The sequence below is a fragment of the Marmota marmota genome, unplaced genomic scaffold (genome assembly GCF_001458135.2).
Source record: "Marmota marmota marmota unplaced genomic scaffold, marMar, whole genome shotgun sequence".
Lineage (NCBI taxonomy): Eukaryota > Metazoa > Chordata > Mammalia > Rodentia > Sciuridae > Marmota > Marmota marmota.
The window spans coordinates 5,471,623-5,496,187 of NW_025999862.1; the positions used below are offsets into that span (position 1 = coordinate 5,471,623).

At 34.0% G+C, this 24,565-nt stretch overlaps 1 protein-coding gene across 5 annotated transcripts in view; it reads left to right on the plus strand.

Annotated features, from left to right (window-relative positions):
• The window catches only part of Ctnna3 (catenin alpha 3), a 1,666,222-nt gene that overhangs the window by 432,904 nt on the left and 1,208,753 nt on the right, over window positions 1-24,565 (plus strand). For all 5 annotated transcript variants that reach the window (XM_048810157.1, XM_048810163.1, XM_048810171.1 and 2 more), the window contains one exon: window positions 21,083-21,286. In XM_048810157.1, coding sequence (XP_048666114.1) covers window positions 21,083-21,286 — 204 coding nt within the window. The remainder of the gene's footprint in view (window positions 1-21,082; window positions 21,287-24,565) is intronic.

Sequence of the window (24,565 nt, forward strand, 5' to 3'; positions counted from 1 at the left end):
GGGGGGGGGGGGCGCTGGTAACTGGGAATTGAACCTAGAGGTGTTTTACCTTGAGGTACATCCCCAGCCTTTTGTTTTTTTGTCTTGAGACAGGTCTTGCTAAACTGCTCAGGCTGGCCTTGAACTTGCAATTGCTCCTAGTTGCTGGGAATATAGGTGTGTGTCACTGTGCCTGCCCCTAATTGCCTCTTAAAGGCTACATCACCTCTCAACACTGGTATGCTGGGGATTAAGCCCCAGCATGTGTTTTGATGGGGACAAATCACATCCAAATAATAGTAGCAGAACATAGCAGAGGAAAGATAACAATTAAGTTAATTTTAAAACCTTGTAGTCATTTTTTCATCCACAACACAAAAAGCAATTCGGTCCATTCTTATCTAAATCAGAATTGATTTTGACCTTCTTATTCAAATTGCTCTTTTCTTTTTCTGCAAGGGAGAAGGAATTCTTACCATAATCTTGCTTGGCAGTCATAGTGGTAAACTACTGTTTTATAATATCCTGATTGGAAAGTCTGGAATGGAGTCATAATGGGGTTTTCCATTATGGTATTATGTCTTGCTACATTGAAAGTATATTTTATGTCCTTAATAACATATCATACCACATAAGATCAATAGCTACTTAAAAAATAGTCTCTGATTATGTAGATGATGCATTATTTTAATGTTGATTTTATTTTTGGTATTGTTATGTATCACACTTGCCAAAGCTATAAGAATATTGTAAAAGTTTGGGAAAAAGACATGTTGGAGACCTACAGTTTATAAAATTATAAAAACCAGTGGCCTTTTAAAGTCTTCCGTAATGATGGAAACTGGATTTTTAATTGGATAAATTGTTAGGTAGCTTTATAATCATTCCCTTATCACCTAAATGTTCTGCTGAATCATTAAACACAGCAGCCCATTGGTTTCATTACTGCCAGTGTGCCTGAGCTTTCTTACGTTTCTTCCTCATGTTCCTCCCTATCACTTCGTCTCCTCTTTTAAAATTGGGGTTTCTCCTGTGCCTCCTTTCCTTTATTTGTTAGTATCTTCCTCTACTTTCTTATACTTTCCCCTTCTTTATTTAAATTTGTTTTTTTGTATCTCTCTCCTTTCCCATTGATAGTCAACTTTCCATTGCTATCACAAAATGCCTGAGAAAGGCATTTAATAGGAAAAAAGATTTATTTTGACTCTTGGTTTCAGTCCATGTTTGGCTGGCTCCCTTGTTTTCGGGCCTGTGGTGAATCAGTACATCATGGTAGAGAGAAGTAGCTTACCTCATGGCAGCTGAGAAGGAGAGAATAAGAGAGCGAGCAAGTGAGCCATGACAAAATATACCTTTCAAAGGTATGCCTCCACCGAAGCCCCATCACCTAAAATTTCCACCATCTCCCAATAGCATCATCAGTTGGGGACCAAGCCTTCAACATGTGACTTTGGGGGACACTCCAGATCCAGATTATAGTACTCTTTCTCCTCTTCTCTCCTTCCTCTTCTCATTCTCCTTCTGTTCTTTCTCTCCCTGTTCTCCCGACATCCTTGCATTTCCCATGTTCTTGTTTCTTAATAATTAGCATTAAAAATATAGATCAGATTGATAAAGCCCCAAGGGAAAAAGTAAGGATCTTTGGTAGAATCTCCAAAAGACTGTAAACACCAAAGCACATGCAGAAGGTTTATCATTTTTCTGTAAACACCAAAGCACATGTAGAAGGTTTATTATTTTTCTGACCAACTTTTGAGTATGTCATTATATAACTAGTAAAGCAGAAAGATCTGAACAGCAGTAAATTCATAATCTGTTGATTTCTTAATTTTACTTGATTCTTGATTTCAAATTAAGGTATTCTTAATTTGGAAAGAATATGAGTCAGGTACTGACCTTTCCAGTCATATACCTACACCCTATTAGGAAGAGCACCAGCAACCGAAAGAGGATATAGAATGGATCAGGATGAATTCAGCTATGAAACAGATGAATGTTGTCTTTGATGATATTTTCCATATTTTCTTTAAGATTTCTTTTTTTCTCAGAATATCTGTTCCTCTCCCCAGTGATGCCCAGTATCTCTATATTGTAGCCATCAAAGACTTGCTTCCTGCCCTTTCACACTGTGATTTATACTCTCTGGACCTGCTTGCTTTTTGTGTTTACTTATTTACATCTAGTTATCTGGGAAAGGATTTAGTAAAGTAAAACTTTAATGACTGGCAGTAACTTAAAATTCTATTTTCCACAGGTGCTTTCTCCAGATATACCCACTGTTTTAGGGAAAGAATACATTTAACTCATAATTAGTTGGCCTTTCTAGATAAAGACATAGGCACCAGCAGTTGTGCTATGGTGGAGGAAACATTTTCTAAGTAACATATGACAGTACAAAGTACTAGCTGCTCCATTTTCAACACAGGAGTCATCACTACCTTTTATCTAGTGAAACTTAGCCAAGGAGATATTACAATAAAAGAATCTCATGAAAAATAAAATAAAAAACAACTTTAAGAACTATGCAATACCATAGGCACTAGTCAAATATGGGTATTTGAATTTAAATTTAAATGAATCATAATTTTAAAAACTAAAATTTCACAGTTCTAGTAGCCACATATTAAGTGTTTAATAGTAACTGTATTGATCATAGTCGATATAGAAAACTTTCATAATTATATAAAATTCTTTTGGACAGTGCTCTTGAGTATACTTTGTAGTCAATACAATTTTATCCTAATGTCTTACCAAAACAATGTAAGTTTATGTACAATCCAAAATGTTTATTTTTGTGGCAATTATAGGCTAACACATTCCAATATAGATTTTTATTCACAATAGCTAGAACAATTTCATTCTTAGCCCCAGCTCCCTAGAAGCATTTAAGTTAATTTATATTTAACTCTATATTAAATTTTCAGAAAAGAACATATTTTTTAAACTCTTTTCATACCAAGAACGTGGTTGCAACTTCAATTTATTTAGAATATCCACAATCTTTAAACAGCAGTGCTCTATAGAATATGAGGGACATGTTAGGGACCACATTAAATACATATGAGAGATGGGTTTATTATGCCTTTATTGAGAAATTATCACCTCCTGGTAGGTTTGTTCACATTCATCATTGTTCAAGGGATTCTAAGGAGACATGACTTTGGGTGTTTTATATTTATTTGGTGTGACTGTTCCACAATGGTCTCTCTCTCTCTCTCTCTCTCTCTCTCTCTCTCTCATGCTCTACTATGCACAATCCACCCATGAATCCAGTCTTGTACTTAACCTGCTATTTCTCCCAAAGGACATAATTATAGACAGAAGTGGAAGGTAAAGTCAAACAGAAATAAAGCACAAATGGGATTACTTATTTTTTTCCATTTGCCCCCTGTGTGCCTTTTCTTTCCTTTGTTGATGAGGTGTTTTCTGGGAGAACTCCACAGGCATAACAACCAGCATAAATCCTGGAAATGGCAGGAACTATTCAAACATTTGTTTAAATTTTGCAGAATTGTATTCAATTAGGCTTATACTCAGTAAAACTCATGGACAGAGAAGGCAGGGCACACATGACATTACTAATACAATAAAAATTGTCACTGTTAAAAATATTGGAGCATATGCTGTATTTTCAGTGAAAATATTATAGCAAATACATAGCATTTATACTTTGACTTCATTGAAAAGTAGAATAAGTTAATCACCATTACTTATATATTTTTAGGATTTTGTTTACATATGTTTTAAAAATAGACCACATGTAGAGCTAAACCAAACATGAAAGTCACATATTTATAAATAGATAATTAATCACAAGGCTTGATTTACTCCTTCATTAAAATATACTATTTCATTGTGCAATATTAGGATAATAACATGGTAAAATCCATTCAACATCATATTCAATATTACAACAAAATCAACAGTTTCTACAAAGTGTTTATATAATAATCCTTTTATATAGAAGTTTTGAAAATAGGAGAATCCTTGAGAGCTCATTTGATTATTGATATATCAGACAAAACAGAAAGAATTTATGATATGGTGCTGTACATTGACTGGGTTGCTGAACTCCAACAGAGAGATGCTATGAAGAGGATTACCTTAGGAAAAATGAATTATATTACTGAAATTTTTATCACTGTTCTGGTGTAACCATCTTAACCATCATCACTTATTAAAAGATCTACACACATTTAAGGGAATCTGTATTTACCTAGTTTACTTTATAATTATATTAAGTATCTCTCTAAAATATTTTCCTTTTTTTTCTGTCATACTAATTAATACACAACCAAATGCAAGTCATGCACACTTTGCATTACTATAGTTAAATATGTAGTTAAATGTGTGTATATAAATTGCACTAATTTACCAAAGTACTATAAAATTTTTTTGTTGACAGTCTTGCTAATTTATACTTTATTGCTTGCTTTTTATTTTCTTTAGCATTTTTTTACACCTAAAGCTTCCATTCTTTAAATTGAGTGCAAATGCATTAAAGCAAGGCATATACTAGACAAAGAAGGGCCTGTGAGTTTACACAAGAAGAAATTTTGTTCCATTTTTATCAGTCACTCTGAAGATTGATAATGCAGTTGCTTGTGAAACATTATTTATGCTATATGTTTATTATTTCTGCTGCTTCCAAATTGAAGCATAGCATGTGTTTTTGTGAAGAATGTTGGTACTTGATTATAATCATAGCTGCATCTATTTTGATAGGCAATTTCACTTTGGAGAATAGGTGTAAGATTTTTAATGCTTTGAATGTAAATTGGATCAATCCTATCACAGGATATAGAGTGTGTGAATGATGAATAGGGTTTATTACATTATGTTTATTAAAATTCAGAAAACTTTTTCAGCTGTATGATTTTATGTTTTAGCTTGTTCATTTTTTTTGTAATTCCTACATGTCCTGGTAAGATATGGATGAAGCCTTGTTCAGAACCTGAAAAATATTGAATAATTAATAAATATTTGTGGAATGAATGAGTACCTGATACACATTTGTGTGGTATATCAAAGTTTCGTTTGGGGATGAATAGCTTCCTTCATGGTAGTCTGTGGCTGTATTTATCAGGTACATATGGTAGTTCCTTTAAAGGCAAAAGTAAAACTAGAAAAGAAACTACTGAGGTGTAGCCTATCCCACCCAATATTATAAAGCTGCATTAATTAAAGTCCTATGTATTATACATCCATTTCTTTCCCCATTCTACATGGGATGAAATAAAGGCTTAGGAAATTTGAACCATTCCCAATGTGAGCCGAGGGCCAAGATTCACTTCATTTTTTTTTTTTTCTGACTCAAAAACTCCACTGAAAGATAACCCTGGTACTTTAAGGTCATATGTCTTTGTTTTCTCATCATTTTTCTAAGACTTCATTTTTTTAGAAAATTTTAGATTCATAGTAAAATTGAGAGGAAGTTATAGAGATATCCCATATATCCCCTGCTGCTGCATATAAATGGCCTCCCATTATCAACATATTCTACCAGAATGGTAAAGTTATTACAATTAATGAACCTACATTTACAGATCATTACAGTGAAACTTCATAGGTTACATTAAGCATTAAGGTTCATTCTTGGTATTATATATTATACATATATGGTTTTGAAAAAATGTATAATGGTGTGCATCCATCATTATATTATCATTTAGAATATTTTTACTGTCCTAGAGTCCTTGGTTCTGCACTGTTCATTCCTTTTCCTCTCACTACCTTCTGACAACCACTGACCTTTATACTGTCTCTATATTTTTTTTCTTCTTTTATAGAATGTCATATAGTTGTAATAATAGAGGATATAGAAAATTCTAATTACCTTCATTAACTTAGTAACTACTATGTATTTAATTTTACTCCATGTCTTTTTGTATCTTGGTAGCTCATTTCTTCTTATTGCCAAATAATATTCCATTGTCTTGATGTACCACAGTTTATCCGTTCATCTATTGAAGGACATCTTGGTTGCGTCTAAGTTTTGGCAGTAATGAATGAAGCTGATATCAACATCTGTGTGCAGGTTTTTTTGTGGACATAAATTTTGAACTCCTTTGGACAAATACAAAGAATATGATTCCTGAGTATCAGAGCATGTTTAATTTTTAAATTAAAAAAAATAGTAAATAAGGAATGTATATATTCAAGGTATACAATATGTAATTTGACATATATATTGTAATGGTTCTCACAATAAAATTAACATATTCATCACCATCCATGCTATACAATAGATTATCATCAGGATTTGGTCATCCTATAATTAAAAATTTATGCCATTTGATCAACATATCTTCCACAATTCTTGGAAACTACCATTGTACTCTCTGTTTCAGTGAGTTTGACTTTTTAGATTCCACATATAAGTGAGATCATATTCTCTTTGTTTTTCTGTGTCTGACTTATTTCATGTAATAATGTCCTCCAATTTCATTGTGTTATCACAAATAGCAGGGTTTTTTAAAATAGCTGAATAATATTCAGAGGTGTGTGTGTGTGTGTGTGTGTGTGTGTGTGTGTATTAAAGAGAGAGAGAAAGAGAGACAGAGATCGAGCGCTAGCTCTTTAGCCATTCATTGGTAGACATTTAGGTAGTTACCATGTCTTGGATACTGTGAATAATACTGCAATGAACATGAGAGTGCAGATATCTCTTATTTAGTTTGCTTTCCTTAAATATTTAGAAGAGGGATTGTTGGATCATGTGGTAGTTTTAATTTTAATGTTTTTGAGGAACCATGTTTTTTCATAAGGGCTATACCAGTCACATTCCCATCAACAGTATACAAGCGTTCTCTTTTCTCCTTATCCTCTTTAACAGATGTTGTATCTTGAATTTTTGGTAATATCCATCCTAACAGGTGTGTAGTTACATTGCATGATTTTGATTGCATTTCTCTAATGATCTTTAACACCTTATATCATACTATTGGCCATTTTTTGTCTTCTTTTTAGAAATGTCTATTCAGGTACTATGCCCAATTTTAATTGACTATTCAGTATTTGATGTTGTTATGTGAATTTTTGTATATTTTGAATATTAACCCTTTATCAAATGTATGACTTGAAAATATTTTATCTAATTTTGTAGATTACCTTTTCATTTTGTTGCTTATTACCTTTGTTGTACAGAAGCTTTTTAGGTTGATATAGTCCCATTTATTTATTTTCCCTTTTATTGCTTATCCTTTTAATGTTATATCTAATAAAACAATCATTGTCAAGATCAGTGTCAAGGAGCATTTTCCTTGGGAGTTTTATAATTTCAGATTTACATTTGGTTTTTTTTTTTTTTTTTTTTTTTTTACTTTTATTTTTTTATTTATTTATTTTTTTATTTTTTTAATTTTTTATTGTGGGTTGTTCAAAACATTACAAATTTCTTGACATATCATATTCGACACTTTGATTCAAGTGGGTTATGAACTCCCACCTTCACCCCATACACAGATTGCAGAATCACATCAGTTACACATCCATTGATTTACAAATTGCCATCCTAGTGTCTGTTGTGCTCCGCTGTCTTTCCCATCCTCCACCCTCCCCCCTCCCCACCTCTCCCCTCCCCTCCCCTCCTCTCTCTCTACCTCCTCCACTGTATAACCCTGAGGGTCTCCTTCCATTACCATGCAATTTCCCTTCTCTCTCCCTTTCCCTCCCACCTCTCATCCCTGTTAAATGTTAATCTTCTTCTCCTGCTCTTCGTCCCTACTCTGTTCTTAGTTACTCTCCTTATATCAAAGAAGACATTTGGCATTTGTTTTTTAGGGATTGGCTAGCTTCACTTAGCATAATCTGCTCTAATGCCATCCATTTCCCTGTAAATTCTATGATTTTGTCATTTTTTAATGCAGAGTAATACTCCATTGTGTATAAATGCCACATTTTTTTTATCCATTCGTCTATTGAAGGGCATCTAGGTTGGTTCCACAGTCTTGCTATTGTGAACTGTGCTGCTATGAACATCGATGTAGCAGTGTCCCTGTAGCATGCTCTTTTTAGGTCTTTAGGGAATAGACCAAGAAGGGGAATAGCTGGGTCAAATGGTGGCTCCATTCCCAGCTTTCCAAGAAATCTCCATACTGCTTTCCAAATTGGCTGCACCAATCTGCAGTCCCACCAGCAATGTACAAGTGTACCCTTTTCCCCACATCCTCGCCAGCACTTGTTGTTGTTTGACTTCCTAATGGCTGCCAATCTTACTGGAGTGAGATGGTATCTTAGGGTGGTTTTGATTTGCATTTCTCTGACAGCTAGAGATGTGTCTTCAATCATTTTAAGTTAAAATTTTCAAGCTACATAAGAGTCCAGTTTCATTCTTTTGCATGAAGCTATCTAATTTCCCCACCTCTGTTTATTGAAGAGACTGTCCTTCCTTTCTCCACTGCATATTCTTGGTTCTCTTGTCAAATATTAGTTGACTGTGAATGTGCAGGTTTATTTCTGATCTCTCAATTCTGTTTCATTGCTGTATGTCTATTTTAATGCCAGGATCATACTATTTGGAAAACTATGGTTTTGTAATATACTTTGAAATCAGGATTTACAATGCTTTTAATTTTGTTATTTTTGTTCAATATTGATTTAACAATCTTAGTCTCTTTTGGTTCCATATGAATCTTAGGATTGTTTTTTGTTTTTTCTATTTCTTTGAAGAATACCATTGGAATTTAGGCAGAGGTGTCATTAGCTGTGTAAATCACTTTGGATAGTATGGATATTTTAGCCATGCTAATTCTTTCAATCTATGCACATGGACTATCTTTCCATTTATTTGTGTCTTCTTCCAATTCTTTCATCAGTGTTGTACAATTTTTAGAATAGAAATCTTTCAACTCCTTAGTTTAATTTTTTACTAAATATTTTATTGTTTTTATACTATTATAAATTAAATTTTTATTTATTTCCTTTCCCAGTAGTTTATTGTTCATGTATAGCAATGCAATTGATATTTAAAGATTGATTTTGTGCTCTGAAACTTCAATGCGTATATTTATTAATTGTAATAGGGTTTTTGGTGAAATATTCAAGGTTTTCAATATGTATGATCATGCCATCTGCAAACAGAGACGATTACTTTTTTTTTCACCTTGGATGCCTTTTACTTCTTTTTCTTGTTTAATTGCTATAGCTAGAAATTCTAGCACCATGGTGACTAGAACTGGTGAGAATATGAGAGTATGTTTTATTTTATAAGAAATTACCAAATATATTGTGTTCCCACCAGCAATGAATGAGAATTTTTCTTACTGCAAATTTTCCCTACCATATGGTGTTTTCAGTGTCCTGAGTTACTTGTCCCTTCTAATAAGTATATAGTGGTTTAATATTGCAACTTCAATTTGCATCATCTTTTCATGTCATCTATCTGCTTATCTGTCTATCATCTATCATTGATCTTATTTGGTGAGATATCTGGTCCACTTCTAAAACATAGGGCTATTTGTTTATAGTTGAGTTTTAAGAATTCTCTATATATTTTAGAGTCCTTTATCAGATATATCTTTTGCAGATATTTTCCCCCAGGCTTTATCTTATTTTTTCATTCTCCTAATATCTTTTTTTTTATTTTTTATTAGTTGTTGAAAACATTACATAGGTCTTGATATATCATATTTCATACATTTGATTCAAGTGGGTTATGAACTCCCATTTTTCCCCCATATAGAGATTGCAGAATCACATTGGTTACGCATCCACGTTTTTACATACTAGTGTCTGTTGTATTCTGCTGTCTTTCCTATCCTCTACTATACCCCCTCCACTCCTCTCCCTTCCCCTCCCATCTTCTCTCTCTACCCCATCTACTGTACTTCATTTCTCTCTCTTGTTTTCCCCCCTTTCCCTTCAGCTGCTCTTATATGTAATTTTGTATAACGATGAGTGTCTCCTTGATTTCCATACAATTTCCCTTCTCTCTTCCTTTCCCTCCCACCTCTAGTCCCTGTTTAATGTTAATTTTCTTATCATGCTCTTCCTCCCTGCTCTGTTCTTAGTTGCTCTCCTTATATCAAAGATGATATTTGGCATTTGTTTTTTAGGGATTGGCTAGCTTCACTTAGCATAATCTGCTCTAGTGCCATCTATTTCCCTGCAAATGCCATGATTTTGTCATTTTTTAGTGCTGAGTAGTAATCCATTGTGTATAAATGCCACATTTTTTTATCTATTCATCTATTGAAGGGCATCTAGGTTGGTTCCAGTCTAGCTATTGTGAATTGTGCTGCTATGAACATCGATGTAGCAGTGTCCCTATAGTACGCTCTTTTAAGGTCTTTAGGGAATAGTCCAAGAAGGGGAATAACTGGGTCAAATGGTGGTTCCATTCCCAGCTTTCCCAGGAATCGCCATACTGCTTTCCAAATTGGCTGCACCAATTTTTAGTCCCACCAGCAATGTACAAGTGTACCCTTTTCCCCACATCCTCGCCAGCACTTGTTGTTGTTTGACTTCATAATGGCTGCCAATCTTACTGGAGTGAGATGGTATCTTAGGATGGTTTTGATTTGCATTTCTCTGACTGCTAGAGATGGTGAGCATTTTTTCATGTACTTGTTGATTGATTGTATGTCCTCCTCTGAGAAGTGTCTGTTCAGGTCATTGGCCCATTTGTTAATTGGGTTATTTGTTATCTTATTGTTTAATTTTTTGAGTTCTTTGTATACTCTGGATATTAGGGCTCTATCTGAAGTGTGAGGAGTAAAAATTTGTTCCCAGGATGTAGGCTCCCTATTTACCTCTCATTGTTTCTCTTGCTGAGAAAAAACTTTTTAGTTTAAGTAAGTCCCCTTTGTTGATTCTTGTTATTAACTCTTGTGCTATGGGTGTCCTATTAAGGAATTTGGAGCCCGACCCCACAATATGTAGATCGGAGCCAACTTTTTCTTCTATCAGACACAGAGTCTCTGATTTGATATCAAGCTTCTTGATCCATTTTGAGTTAACTTTTGTGCATGGCAAGAGAAAGGGATTCAGTTTCATTTTGTTGCATATGGATTTCCAGTTTTCCCAGCACCATTTGTTGAAGATGCTATCCTTCCTCCATTGCATGCTTTTAGCCCCTTTATCAAATATAAGATAGTTGTAATTTTGTGGATTGATGTCTGTATCCTCTATTCTGTACCATTGGTCCACCCGCCTGTTTTGGTACCAGTACCATGTTGTTTTTGTTACTATTGCTCTGTAGTATAGTTTGAAATCTGGTATCGCTATACCTCCTGATTCACACTTCCTGCTTAGAATTGTTTTTGCTATTCTGGGTCTTTTATTTTTCCATATGAATTTCATGATTGCTTTATCTATTTTGACAAGAAATGCCTTTGGGATTTTGATTGACATTGCATTAAACCTATAGAGAACTTTTGGTAATATCGCCATTGTGATGATGTTATTTCTGCCTATCCATGAACAGGGTATGTTTTTCCATCTTCTAAGATCTTCTTCTATTTCTCTCTTTAGGGTTCTGTAGTTTTCATTGTATAAATCTTTCACCTCTTTTGTTAGGTTAATTCCCAAGTATTTTATTTTTTTTGAGGATATCGTGAATAGGGTGGCTCTCCTCGTTTCCATTTCAGAAGATTTGTCGCTGATATACAGGAATGCTTTTGATTTATGCGTGTTGGTTTTATATCCTGCCACTTTGCTGAATTCATTTATTAGCTCTAGTAGTTTCTTTGTAGACCCTTTTGGGTCTGCTAGCTATAGAATCATGTCGTCCACAAATAGTGATAATTTAAGTTCTTCTTTTCCTATTTCTATGCCTTTAATTTCTTTTGTCTGTCTAATTGCTCTGGTCAGTATTTCGAGAACTAAATTGAATAGAAGTGGTGAGAGAGGGCATCCCTGTCTTGTTCCAGATTTTAGAGGGAATGCCTTCAGTCTTTCTCCATTTGGAATGATGCTAGCCTGAGGCTTAGCATAGATAGCTTTTACAATTTTGAGGTAAGTTCCTGTTATCCCTAGTTTTTCCAGTGTTTTTAACATAAAAGGATGCTGTACTTTGTCGAATGCTTTTTCTGTATCTATCGAGATGATCATGTGGTTCTTATCTTTAAGTCTATTGATATGGTGAATAACATTTATTGATTTCCATATATTGAACCAGCCTTGCATCCCAGGGATTAATCCTACTTGATCATGGTGCACAATTTTTTTGATATGCTTTTGTATCTGATTCGCCAGAATTTTATTGAGGATTTTTGCATCTAGGTTCATTAGAGATATTGGTCTGTAGTTTTCTTTCTTTGAAGTGTCTTTGTCTCGTTTTGGGATCAGGGTGATGTTGGCCTCATAGAATAAATTTGGAAGAGCTCCTTCTTTTTCTATTTCCTGAAATAACTTGAAAAGTATTGGTATTAATTCTTCTTTAACGGTTTTGTAAAACTCCGCTGTATACCCATCCGGTCCAGGGCTTTTCTTGATTGGTAGTCTTTTGATGGCTTCTTCTATTTCCTCCTTTGTTATTGGTCTGTTTAAATTGTGTGTATCTTCCTGACTCAATCTGGGCAAATCATATGACTTAAGAAATTTATCGATATCTTCACTATCTTCTATTTTATTGGAATATAGGATTTCAAAATAATTTCTAATTATCTTCTGTATTTCTGTAGTGTCTCTTGTGATATTGTCTTTTTCATCCCATATGTTAGTAATTTGAGTTCTCTCTCTTCTCTTCATTAGCATGGCTAAGGGTCTGTTGATCTTATTTATTTTTTCAAAGAACCAACTTTTAGTTTTATCAATTTTTTCAATGGTTTCTTTTTTTTCAATTTCGTTGATTTCTGCTCTGATTTTCATTATTTCTTGCCTTTTACTATATTTGCTGTTATTTTGCTCTTTCTTTTATAGGGTTTTGAGATGAAGTGTGAGCTCATTTATTTGTTGGTTTTTCTTTTTTTGAGGAATGAACTTCAGGCAATGAATTTCCCTCTTAAAACTGCTTTCATTGTGTCCCATAGATTCTGATATGTTGTGTCTGTATTTTCATTTATCTCTAAGAATTTTTTGATTTCCTCCTTTATGTCTTCTGTAACCCATTGATCATTCAGTAACATTGTTCATTTTCCAGGTGATGCAGGATTTTTTCTTCCTTCTTTTATCATTGATTTCCAGTTTCATTCCATTATGATCAGATAAGATACATAGTATTATCTCCACCCCTTTATATTGACTAAGGGTTGCCCTATGGCATAATATATGGTCTATCTTTGAGAAGGATCCATGTGCTGCTGTGAAGAACATATATCCACTTGATGATGGTTGATATATTCTATATATGTCAGGTAAGTCTAGGTTATTGATTGTGTTATTTGTGAAGAATGTATATCCACTTGATGAGGGTTGATATATTCTATATATGTCGGTTAAGTCTAGGTTATTGATTGTGTTTTTGAGTTCTATAGTTTCTTTATTCAACTTTTTTCTGGAGGATCTGTCCAATGGTGAGAGCGGTGTGTTGAAGTCACCCATAATTATTTTGTTGTGGTCTATTTGATTCTTGAACTTGAGAGGAATTTGTTTTATGAACATTGCAGCACCGTTATTTGGTGCATACATATTGATAATTGTTATGTCTTGTTGGTGAATGGTTCCTTTTAACAGTATATAGTGTCCTTCTTTATCCCTTTTGATTAACTTAGGTTTGAAGTTGATTTTATTTGATATGAGTATGGCCACTCCTGCTTGCTTCCGAGGAGCATATGAGTGGTATGATTTTTCCCAACCTTTCACCTTCAGCCTGTGTATGTCTTTTCCTATCATAGGAGTCTCCTGAAGGCAGCATATTGTTGTATCTGTTTTTTTAATCCAAGTTACTAGCCTATGTCGCTTGATTGGTGAGTTTAAGCCATTAACGTTTAGGGTTACTATTGATATATGGTTTGTTCTTCCAGTCATGTTTATTTATTTATTTATTTAAATTTGGCTTGTTTTTCCTCTTTGGTTATATTTCCCCCCTTTACTGAGTTACCTCCCACTGTTAGTTTTGGGTGCTGTTTTTTGTTTCCTCTTCTTGTAGTGTTTTGCTCAAAATGCTTTGCAGTGCTGGTTTTCTGGCTGTGAATTCTTTTAACTTTTGTTTATCGTGAAATATTTTAATTTCATTGTCAAACCTGAAGCTTAATTTTGCTGGATACAGTATTCTTGGTTGTAATCCATTATTTTTCAGCATTTGAAATACGTTGTTCCAGGATCTTCTCGCTTTCAACGTCTGTGATGAAAATCAGCCGTTAACCTAATTGGTTTACCCCTGAATGTAATCTGCCTCCTTTCTCTTGTAGCTTTTAATATTCTCTCCTTGTTCTGTATGTTGGATATCTTCATAATAATTTGTCTTGGAGTTGGTTGTCTTGTTCATTCCTTTGGTTTGGACCTCTATACCTTCTTCTATCCCAATGACTCTTCAGTTTGGTTTTTTTTATGGCATCCCATATCTCTTGGATGTTTTGCTTGTGTTTTCTTACCAGCTTTTCTGTGTTGACTATATTCTTTTCGAGTTGATAAACTTTGTCTTCATTATCTGATGTTCTGACTTCTATTTGATCTAGTCTATTTGTAATATTCTTATTTGAGTTTTTGATTTGGTTTATGGTTTCCTGCATTTCTAGGATTACTGTTTGATTTTTTTTTTAAATCTCTATCTCCTGTTAGAGTTCATTTTTTGCTCCTTGAATCTGCTTATGCAATTCATTTTCAAAATATTCTTTCATTGTTTGGACTTGCTGTTTAATGACTTCTTTAAGATTCCATTCCATCTGAGTCAGGTATACCTTGAGTTCTTTCTCTGTCCATTTTTCTGGTGTCTCTAGGTTCTCCTGTAAATTTAAGTTGTCCTGCATTGTTTGTAATCCTTTTTTCCCTTGTTTTTTCATGGTGTTCACATTACTTTCCAACTCTGTTTAACTGCTGTGTTTCTGTTTTCTCCTATAAATTTGTTTTGGTTTTGTATATCTCTGTGGTCTCTCCTTTGTGGTGGGAGACTATGCCTAGAGATGTTGGGCTTTATTGTAATTTAAAGCTGATTCATTCAATTCATAAAAGGCTTTCAGATTCTGTAGGCATATAGTGATCTGTTGTTTGGTCTTAGGACTTTATGTTTAGGTTGGGTGCTATGATGATATGAAGGTTAGTATGTCTTGGCTACTTTGGAAGATTGCTCCACTGAAGGGGGATATTAACAGGTGAAAGGATCAGGGTATTTGGTAATAGCTAGGTATTTAGGAGCCCTATAGACAGCCTCGAAACAATCACCTATTTGCATTTAGAAAATTACACATAATGAAAGTTGTAATGCTTGGGATGAAAGTTAGGGTGAAGGGGATGGAAGGAGCCCTTAAAAGAGAAAGAGGGAGAGAAAGATAGGTAGAATAGAGGAGAATGGAAAGAACAATAAAAATTGAAAAGGGATAAGAAAGAAAGAAAGAAAGAAAGAAAGAAAGAAAGAAAGAAAAAATGGTAAATGAAGTCTTAGAGTTCTATTTTCTTCTCTTCCAGTAGGCGGAGCTGTGCCCTCTGAGCCAAGCTTCTGCACTCTATGTGCCGGCAGCAATTGCTGTAAGGCGACTTCTCTTCCCCTACTGGTTGTCTCTCTAGTCCTGTTAGTCCAGAGCTGTTTCTCTTCTCCGTCCCCTCCCCGCCTTCCTCCTGCCAGCCAGCCAGGCCCCCCGCTCACCGGAGGCAATCTCCAAGGATCTGGTTATACTTGCAGCCCCACTGTGTGCCCTATTTCCCAAATGACTGAGCACTCTCAATGTCATTCATCCAGACCCCAGGGTTGTGGAGCAGTGATCTGGGCACCGACAGTTTAATTTGTCCGGACCCCTTTGGTGGCCACGCCCCCAGGAACTCGCGGCTAAGGCCTTGGGTGTCGCCGCTGGTGGTAGGGGGAGTTGGGGGTCGGGAGTCCCCTCTGCTCCTGTGGGCCCCTACAGTCACGCCCACGGAGCTCTGGGGTGAGATTTTTGAGGTTTCCCAGCTCTATGTATCTGGTGGAGGTGGGAGTCACACACCTGCTAAAGCCGATTCCGCTGGGAAGGGATCCTTTCTGCTGAACTCTGGTGACGTCAGCTCTCTGCTATGGCGGGTCCCAGACTCCTTGCCAGAGTGTCTGATGGGAGGGGTGGGTCTGGCCTGTCTCTGGTCTGTCCCAGTCTCAGATTCAGTTCTGGTTCGCTTTTTCATGAAGGCTTGGTTAGCAACCTCTTCATAGGGTCTCTCAGCTGCTGCACAGTGCTGAACCGCCTCCTGCTGTGCTGGTCGCCAGGCAGCGGCCCCGGCACTGAGCGGCCGGACCTCTGCGCAGCATGGCCGAAATTCACCCGTCTGGGACAAGCTGTCACTCCAATAATCCCAATTTCCCCAGCAGGTCTCACTTTAGCAGAATTTTGTTGGGAGTTTCTCAGCAGGTAGAATCTAAACGTTCTAATGCGTCTCTCTGTCCACGTGGTTGAGGAGGTACTGAAAGCACTGCCTCCCCACCCGCCGCCATGTTGAGTCTCTCTTTAATTTTTAAAGTAGAAAATAACCAAATGTTTTGTAATAGTGAAATCAACATAGCAAAATTAAAATCCTTTTAACTAATTAATATAAAAGACTTAATATCACACATTCATTCCAGTAAATAGTAAAGCATTTTCCTATTATGATTTCAAAATAATTAGTTGATTACCAGATAGAATCCAAAAAACTAAATGTTGATCCATAATTATTATTTTCTTTTTGAAAATTTAAGAATTTTAAATTTTAATTAGTTTGTGCTTTCATAAGTAATATAAAATTGTCATTACTTAAAAATTAAAACTTTGACCACTGCTCCAATCTGGTTTCTTTTCTTATTCTCTTCCCCCAAATACAATTGCTATGGCATTGGTTTTTCTTTAAATCTTTTCTTAAGCACTCCCACACATTTATGTGACCAAAGAAAAACCTAAAATATTGTTGTATACTTGTTTTTATTAAACATATATGATGTCACTGTATATTTGTCATCTTGCCACCTTGTTTTTTATTCTATAGTATATTTTGGCAATGTTTTAAAGTAATTATATATATGGACATCTCATTTTGTTCATTTCCAAATACATATAGAGCCATGATCTCAATCTTTTCAAAGGTTAGCAGTTATTTGTGTTTCTAAAATCTTTTCCTTTCACCATAACTAATATTGGTTAAAATAACCTTACTTGTAACTTTTTTTTATGAAAGATAGTCTCCAGGCTATAAATAAAAGAAATATGATCAACTATACCTAAACTACAATTTCTTTATTAAAACATTTAATATATTTTAAGTCATTCCCTATATTACTATTATCACACTTCCAATCTGTGGGTGGTATACATCTTTTATATTTTAAACTATCTTTGAGTGTGCTGTTGATTTTATATTTAATTTTAATAATTCTTTAATAGTGTCTGATTTTTCTGTACTCCTGTCCAATGGATAAATATTCTGATTTCATACCTTTCTCTACCTTTCAAGCAATTTTCTTCAGTTTGGGGTAGAATTTCATCCCTTTTTGGCTCGTTTTCAGGTGTTAGGCTCTCTGCTTCTAGCTCTAAGTCACACACCCTGATGTCTGTTCAGGTAGACTTTATAAAACAATATCTAGATAAGATTATCTCCAGGACTGAGGATATGGCTCAGTTGGTAGAGTGCTTGCCTTGTATGTACAAGGCCCTGGGTTCAATCCTTAGCACCATAAAAAAAAAAATTATCTCCAAACTCTTCTTAAAAACTTTAGTGTATTTTTAGTGTAGAACATGATGCATTGAAACATTCACATGAAACAAATTAGCATATACATTAACTCACCTTTTTTTGTAGTGTGAACACTTCAAATTTACACTCTTAGCAATTTTAAGGTGTGCAGTACATTGTTTTTAGCTATATTCATCATGTTGTACAATAGAGTTCTTGAACTGTCCCTCCCATTGAACTGAAATTTTGATTTCTTTGACCAGTATCTCCTCAGTCATCTAACCCCTGGTAACTGTTACTCTGCTCTCTGTTTCTATGAGTTAAACCTTTTAGATTCTACATATAAGTGAGATCACATGGTGTTTATCTTTCTGTACTTGGCTTCTTTCATTTAATAATATCTTTCAGGTTCATACATGTTGTTACAATGACAGACATGATTTCTTTCTTTTTTTTTTTTTTTTAAGAATTAATAGCTTTTCATTATATCACATTTTCTTTTTCCATTCATCTGGATAAAGAAACTTAAGACATTAAGTTGACTTGATATCTTGGCTATTGTGAATATTGCTTCAATAATCATGGGACTGCAATGAGATAATTCATTGATATACTGATTTCCTTTTCTTTGTACATATACCCAGTATTTAGATTGCTGGATCATATGGTAGTTCTATTTTTTAAGTTTTTAACATATGTTTTCCATATTCTATTTTCCATAATAGCTGTTCAACTCTGAGGATAACTTTATTCATAGCTAATGGGACAGGAATAAAGTCCATGTTATCTGCTCCCAGGACCTAGGCTCTTAATTCTTAAGCTATACTGCCTTGTAAAATATAGCAATCCAATAAAATAATATGGAGTTCGAACTCTTTTTTGAAGAAATAATGTTCTGTCAGCAAGTATTAGGGAGTGTGTATATATTGGACACAACCTTGGAAAGGAAAAACTATTTTGTATGTTCAACAATGTGGGATCCCCAAAATATAGCATTGTTTATCTTTCATTAATTTAATGCTGTGAAAACATAATAAAAGGCTGTTTAAAATATAGCTGTTCTAGATCAGAAGAGATTATTTATTTCATTTGGTTTCTAACAAACCCAAAGATATTTCACAGAACATTCAAGTTACTTAAAAAAATTATTTTTTCCTGATCTAACGATAGGTTAGTTAAAACTTATCTAGGATATGAAGAGTAAGACAACAGTTTTAGGCAGAATTGAGGGGTCTACATATATGTGTCAGATATCAGAGTAATGGTTTGGGTTCAAATGGGCTTGAAGAATATGAACTCTTAAATTTAAGTTAAGCAGGCAAAAATCCAAAGGCTGGGATAGTTTGAAGAATGACATTGTTGAACAGGAACTAAAGTGAACTTAATCCTGTGATGCAGGCTGTTTTCTAAGTAGAAATCACAGTCAGAACATCTAAACTTACTAGTTTTTTTTTCTTGCAGTAGTTAGAGAGGAACAGATTTGAACTTTGATCAACTTGTCCTATCATCACAAATCCATAGACATATTAACAGTTACTATCACTTTCTGTGTTTGAGCAAAAGTGGCAAATTAAATATGAAGGTAGATTCAGAATAATGAAACTTTGGTTGGGATTATGGTTTCAACAAAAACATTCACTGGAAAGAGAAAGAAGTTAAATTTGACTCTTTTAAAAATCAATTTTCTTTCATGTTATTTTTAATTTGTTGGTTGATATAAAGGAGGAAAAACAAGAGACTCAATTGAGCAGTAAAAAAATTAGGAAGGAAGTAGGGCCAAGAAAGGAAGAATTTGCCTGAATGCTTTAAAAATATTTAGCCAAGCTGGGTGTGATGGTGCATACCTCTAATCCCCCAGTGACTCCAGAGGCTGAGGCAGGAGGATTACAAATTCAAGACCAGCCTCAGCAACTTAGCAAGGTCCTCATCAACTTAGTGAAGCCCTGTCTCAAAAAATAAAAAAGAACTAGGGATGTAGTTCAGTGGTCAAGTGCCTCTGGGTTCAATCCCAAGCATAAATAAATAAAATGTAGCCAGTATTATTATCAGATCTATAACCTAGTTTATATTTTATGTCTTATATAACATTACACAGTACTAACACTTCTTTTTTTCTCAAAATGTTTTAAAATTATTTTTCTGTCTGAAATTATTTTTCTCTTCATAGCTTGGTTCTATAGTTGTAGCTTTTCAAATTATATCCTAGTTTGACTCTACATATTTATAACAATGAAATGTATAGCAATAAATATGATTGTATGTGTATACATACAAACATATATTTACATACACATGTAATTCTCTAATATATATCTATAGTGTATATGATCTTATAAGATTATATACTTTGAAAATATCATAATGACTTCATTGTGTGTGTCTATAGATGCATACTGAGTCTTACACTATGAAGATTATTATATAATTTCATTTTATATTGAGTTCTTCAGAGAACTGAAGAACTGAAGAAAGAGTATTTTATACTCTTTTTTTAGTTACCACTTAGACCTCACGTTGGGAAAGATTTCTCTCTTGATGTAGTTTAATAAAGAACCCTATAGCAGCTTACCCTTGAACTTTTCTTCATAGGCTATAGATTATCATGACTTCTGTTATCTAAAGATGTATATTTATATTACCTTAAAAATACCATGTCAAGTTCCAATAGCTGAAAACAGCTGGAAGTTATAATAGATCAACTGGAAGATGGAGTTTTACATTTTAAATGAATAATTAAAATTCAGAATTTTCTTTGATATGTTAGTGGTAAAGTTAATTAGAGTTTATGACTTACAGTGAAGCATAATGAAAATAATATTGATTTAGGTATTATAAGAACTTGTCTGAACTTCACACAGTTTATTTGCTCTGTGACCTCAGCTTCACTCATTGTCACCTGAAATGTGTAACTAATAATGCCTTTGCTGCCCACCACCTCAGAGTGTGATCAAGATGAGATGATATATATGAAAATACTGTTAGTGCCATCTAAAATGTTATGGCTATAATAACAGTCAATATGTGCCTATGTGCCATTGTATGAAGCATTATTGTCATTCATCTGACAGTTTATGATGCAAACAATGTTAATATTACAGTTTTACAGACATGGAAGTTGAGGCTCAGAGAGCACAAGACACGTTGGTGAGTGAGAAAGGCATGATTTGAATCCAGGCCTGTTTGACATTAGAACTAATGCTCACAATCACATCACATCACATCACATTCATCTGAAAAATAATTGATGCAAAGTCTTACATGTAAACAAGCAAAAATGGAGTTTTTTTCATTATTATTACATCTGAATTCTAAATGTGAAAGCAAAGTAATATTTGTTTTTCATGAAAATGGAATGCCATTGAGTTCCAACCTTCCAATTCTGTTCTTCTCTTAGAATTTAATTGTCCTGAACCCACTCACAGTGACAGAAGAGGAAATAAGACCATCACTAGAAAAACGCCTTGAAGCCATCATCAGTGGGGCTGCTCTGTTGGCAGACTCTTCATGTACAAGGGATTTCCACCGGGAGCGGATTATTGCAGAATGTAACGCCATTCGCCAGGCTCTTCAGGACCTGCTTTCAGAGTACATGAACAATGTAGGTGACGAGTTTGTCTATATACCTGTCCCCATTTCCCTATTTGAGTATATGTTGAGAGATGCTTTCAGAAGATGATCAATTATGAATTAGTACGTGATTTTCATGGGTTGGCTTTCTAAGCAGATTTTGCTTGTTTGGTCACAAGGAACTGTAACCCTGGGAGTTTTCTAGGGATGAAATCAGAATCAGAATGACATTTACATGTGATTGTTTTATTTGTGGACGTATCTAAATATTAGTTAAATAAGAGTCAGGATAAGAGAAAAGAAACTAAGTCTGTACATTAATTTAGGGGATAAAAAGAAAATAAAGAAAGTGGCAGATTGCTCAGTATTAAGTTGGTGGATAACAAAATGGCGTTAGAGTTCAGAATTTAGATAGTATTGGATAACAGTCAATATTGCAGTGAGCATTGACCATGAACCATATTTGAAGGTGTAATTAGCCCATGGAGTTTGGAGAGTTCTTTTTAGTTTTATATGCTCAAAAATATTGATGCCTAAATTTAGGAAAATATTTGTTTCAAGATCTTTTTAGTTTCCTTTTATATGTAGGTATCTCCATCTATGGAATGTCTATAAATGTTGTTTCCATTAATTATCAGTGCTATTTGCAAAATGAACACAAAAATATTGAATATAGTGTTTGCTGAATAGTTAGTTATCTTCCCTTAACCAAGGTTTCTCTTTCTGTGGTTTCACTTACTCATGGTCAATTGTAGTCTGAAAACATTAAATGGAAATTTCCAAAAATGGTAAGTTTTAAATAACTTTAATTATAGTATATTTTATGGTGATTTCATCATTAATTATTAGTTAATCTCATACTATGCCTAGTTCATAAATTATACTTTATCACAGGTATATATGTAGAGGAAATACAGTAAATACAGTTTCAGTATTGTATTTGCAGATATTCACTGTGGGTCTTGGAATGTATTCCCAGCAAATAAGGGGGTACTACTATATATTAATCATAAAACTTTTTAAAAACAGGACCATAGAGTTATATTAGGAATAATTTGTATGCCTTATTTTAAGTGACATAATTCAAGGTTCATGAAGATGTGTTTTGAGAATTATTAGTCACAAAGGATATGACTTTTTGGTTATGAAATTAAAGACTTGTAATTGTTCAGTATAAGTATTTTTATATGAATAATTGAAATGTGCTAAAATTAGTTAATGAGTTTTGAGGACACTTCAACACATTTGATGCATCTTCATGTTCTTAATATTTGATGACTACTTTGGCTTCTGACCAAAATTTTCTTGACTATCAAGAAGTCAGAGTTGTAAAGCAGATTTTGTTAATAAAAAGCACATATTAGTAATATCATGTCCTGCTAGAATGTCTGAAGTTAAACTATTCCAATTTTTAACATATAAAATATTCTTATTTAAATATTTTTCAAGTCAAGTCATCTGTCACAAGAAATGCAGGAGGTAATATTGTATTGGAAAGCCTGGTCTGTAAGGTATTAAAATTATTATTCTCACCTTTATAGAGAAATACAGTAATATATATACATATATATATATATATATATATATATATATATATATATATATAAAAATTTATAAATTATAGATAAATCCACTTTATCTAAAATATAGTTATTTTGTTCTTTACAGATACAAACACAGACACATGTGTGCACACTTACCCACATTAGTAGAAATTGTTGCATAATTTGTGGGGCCTAGTATCAGATGAAAATGAGAACATTCATATTAAAAAGAGAAAGAAAAAAGAAAATAAACTTTCTTTTACTTCCACAGTGTCTCTTGACCTGGAAAATATTGTTTTTATTTGCCATTTAACATTATGTTTCCTAGAGTATATGGGTAGTTATGAGGTGAAGACAGCCTATCACAGGTCTTTTTGGTCTTGCCCCATGGCCCTGATCTACTCTGAGGTTAGCCAAGGCCTCCCCCAGGAGAAGAGGATGGCAGTAATTCCTGGGCAGATAAGGTGTTTGAGAATCTGTCTAAGGAAGTCACTGGAGGCAGGACTGCATGTGAGCCTATACAGGTGCTTCCTATCCCACTGGAATATACAAATTCAAAGGTAAAATTAAGAATCTCAAGACTGAGAACAGAGCATTGAAATCCATGCCTGGGACATCCTTCTATACATGGGGCTTTGTGCACAGTTGCAACCTTTTAAAGTTGGCCTTGTACCTAATAAACATTTGTCATGTAGATTTGTGGCTTTCTCTAACTTCCAGTTAAAAACTATGCATCGCAAGGGTGAAGTGATGGAAGCATTCAGCCCTGGGTGTAATCATTGAGAAAGTGCATTGTCATGTATAGAAATTTATGAATAATAATAAAAACCAACTAAGTCAACTCTGCTTTTTTAATTGTTCCCAAGCACTAGCAATTCTAAACATCAGTCATAATGTTTTTTAATAAAATTCTTTTATTTTTCTAAGTTCTAAACAATTGTATCTATTGTTGAGTTTTAACAATATATATAATTCAAATTAGAACATCTTTAAATATTATCTTTAATAATCATTGTATTTTTTTTTTAGTTGTAGGTGGACATAATACCTTTATTTTGTTTATTTATATGTAGTGCCGGGGCCTCACATGTGCTAGGCTAGCGCTCTACTGCTGAGCCATAACAGCAGCTCATCATTGTGTTCTTTATAAATAGAGTAGATTTAAAGTGATTACACAGTGATTGTAAGACAAATAGCTAGAAATTGAGTCACTTCAATTCCTATTATTTTATGTGTTCATTTGGAGTTCTGAATTTAAAAATTTTAAAAAATTGTGGTGAAAAGGTGTGAACTGCAATTATGATAATTATGGAGAGAAGGTGAGGTTGGTCAATGCAAATTTATTTCATACATGAAGTATTTGAATCTGAACAACTTCTAAATTTATTATTCTTTTGAAAATTATTAATTGCTTTAAATAACATATCAAGAAAGTGATGATTATTACTGAAAAATAATTTTGTCATAGAGAAAGAGGTTTTTAAAATGTTTACTCTAGGTATCAAGTATACTAAGTAAGCCACTGATTTTTCTATTCTTTTTCATAGCAAGGATTAAACCTTGTCAAGTACACAAAACTTATTATGTTGCTAATATCTTTTTTTTTTTCTTTTTTTTTTTATTGTGGGTTGTTCAAAACATTACAAATTTCTTGACATATCATATTCCACACTTTGATTCAAGTGGGTTATGAACTCCCACCTTCACCCCATACACAGATTGCAGAATCACATCAGTTACACATCCATTGATTTACATATTGCCAT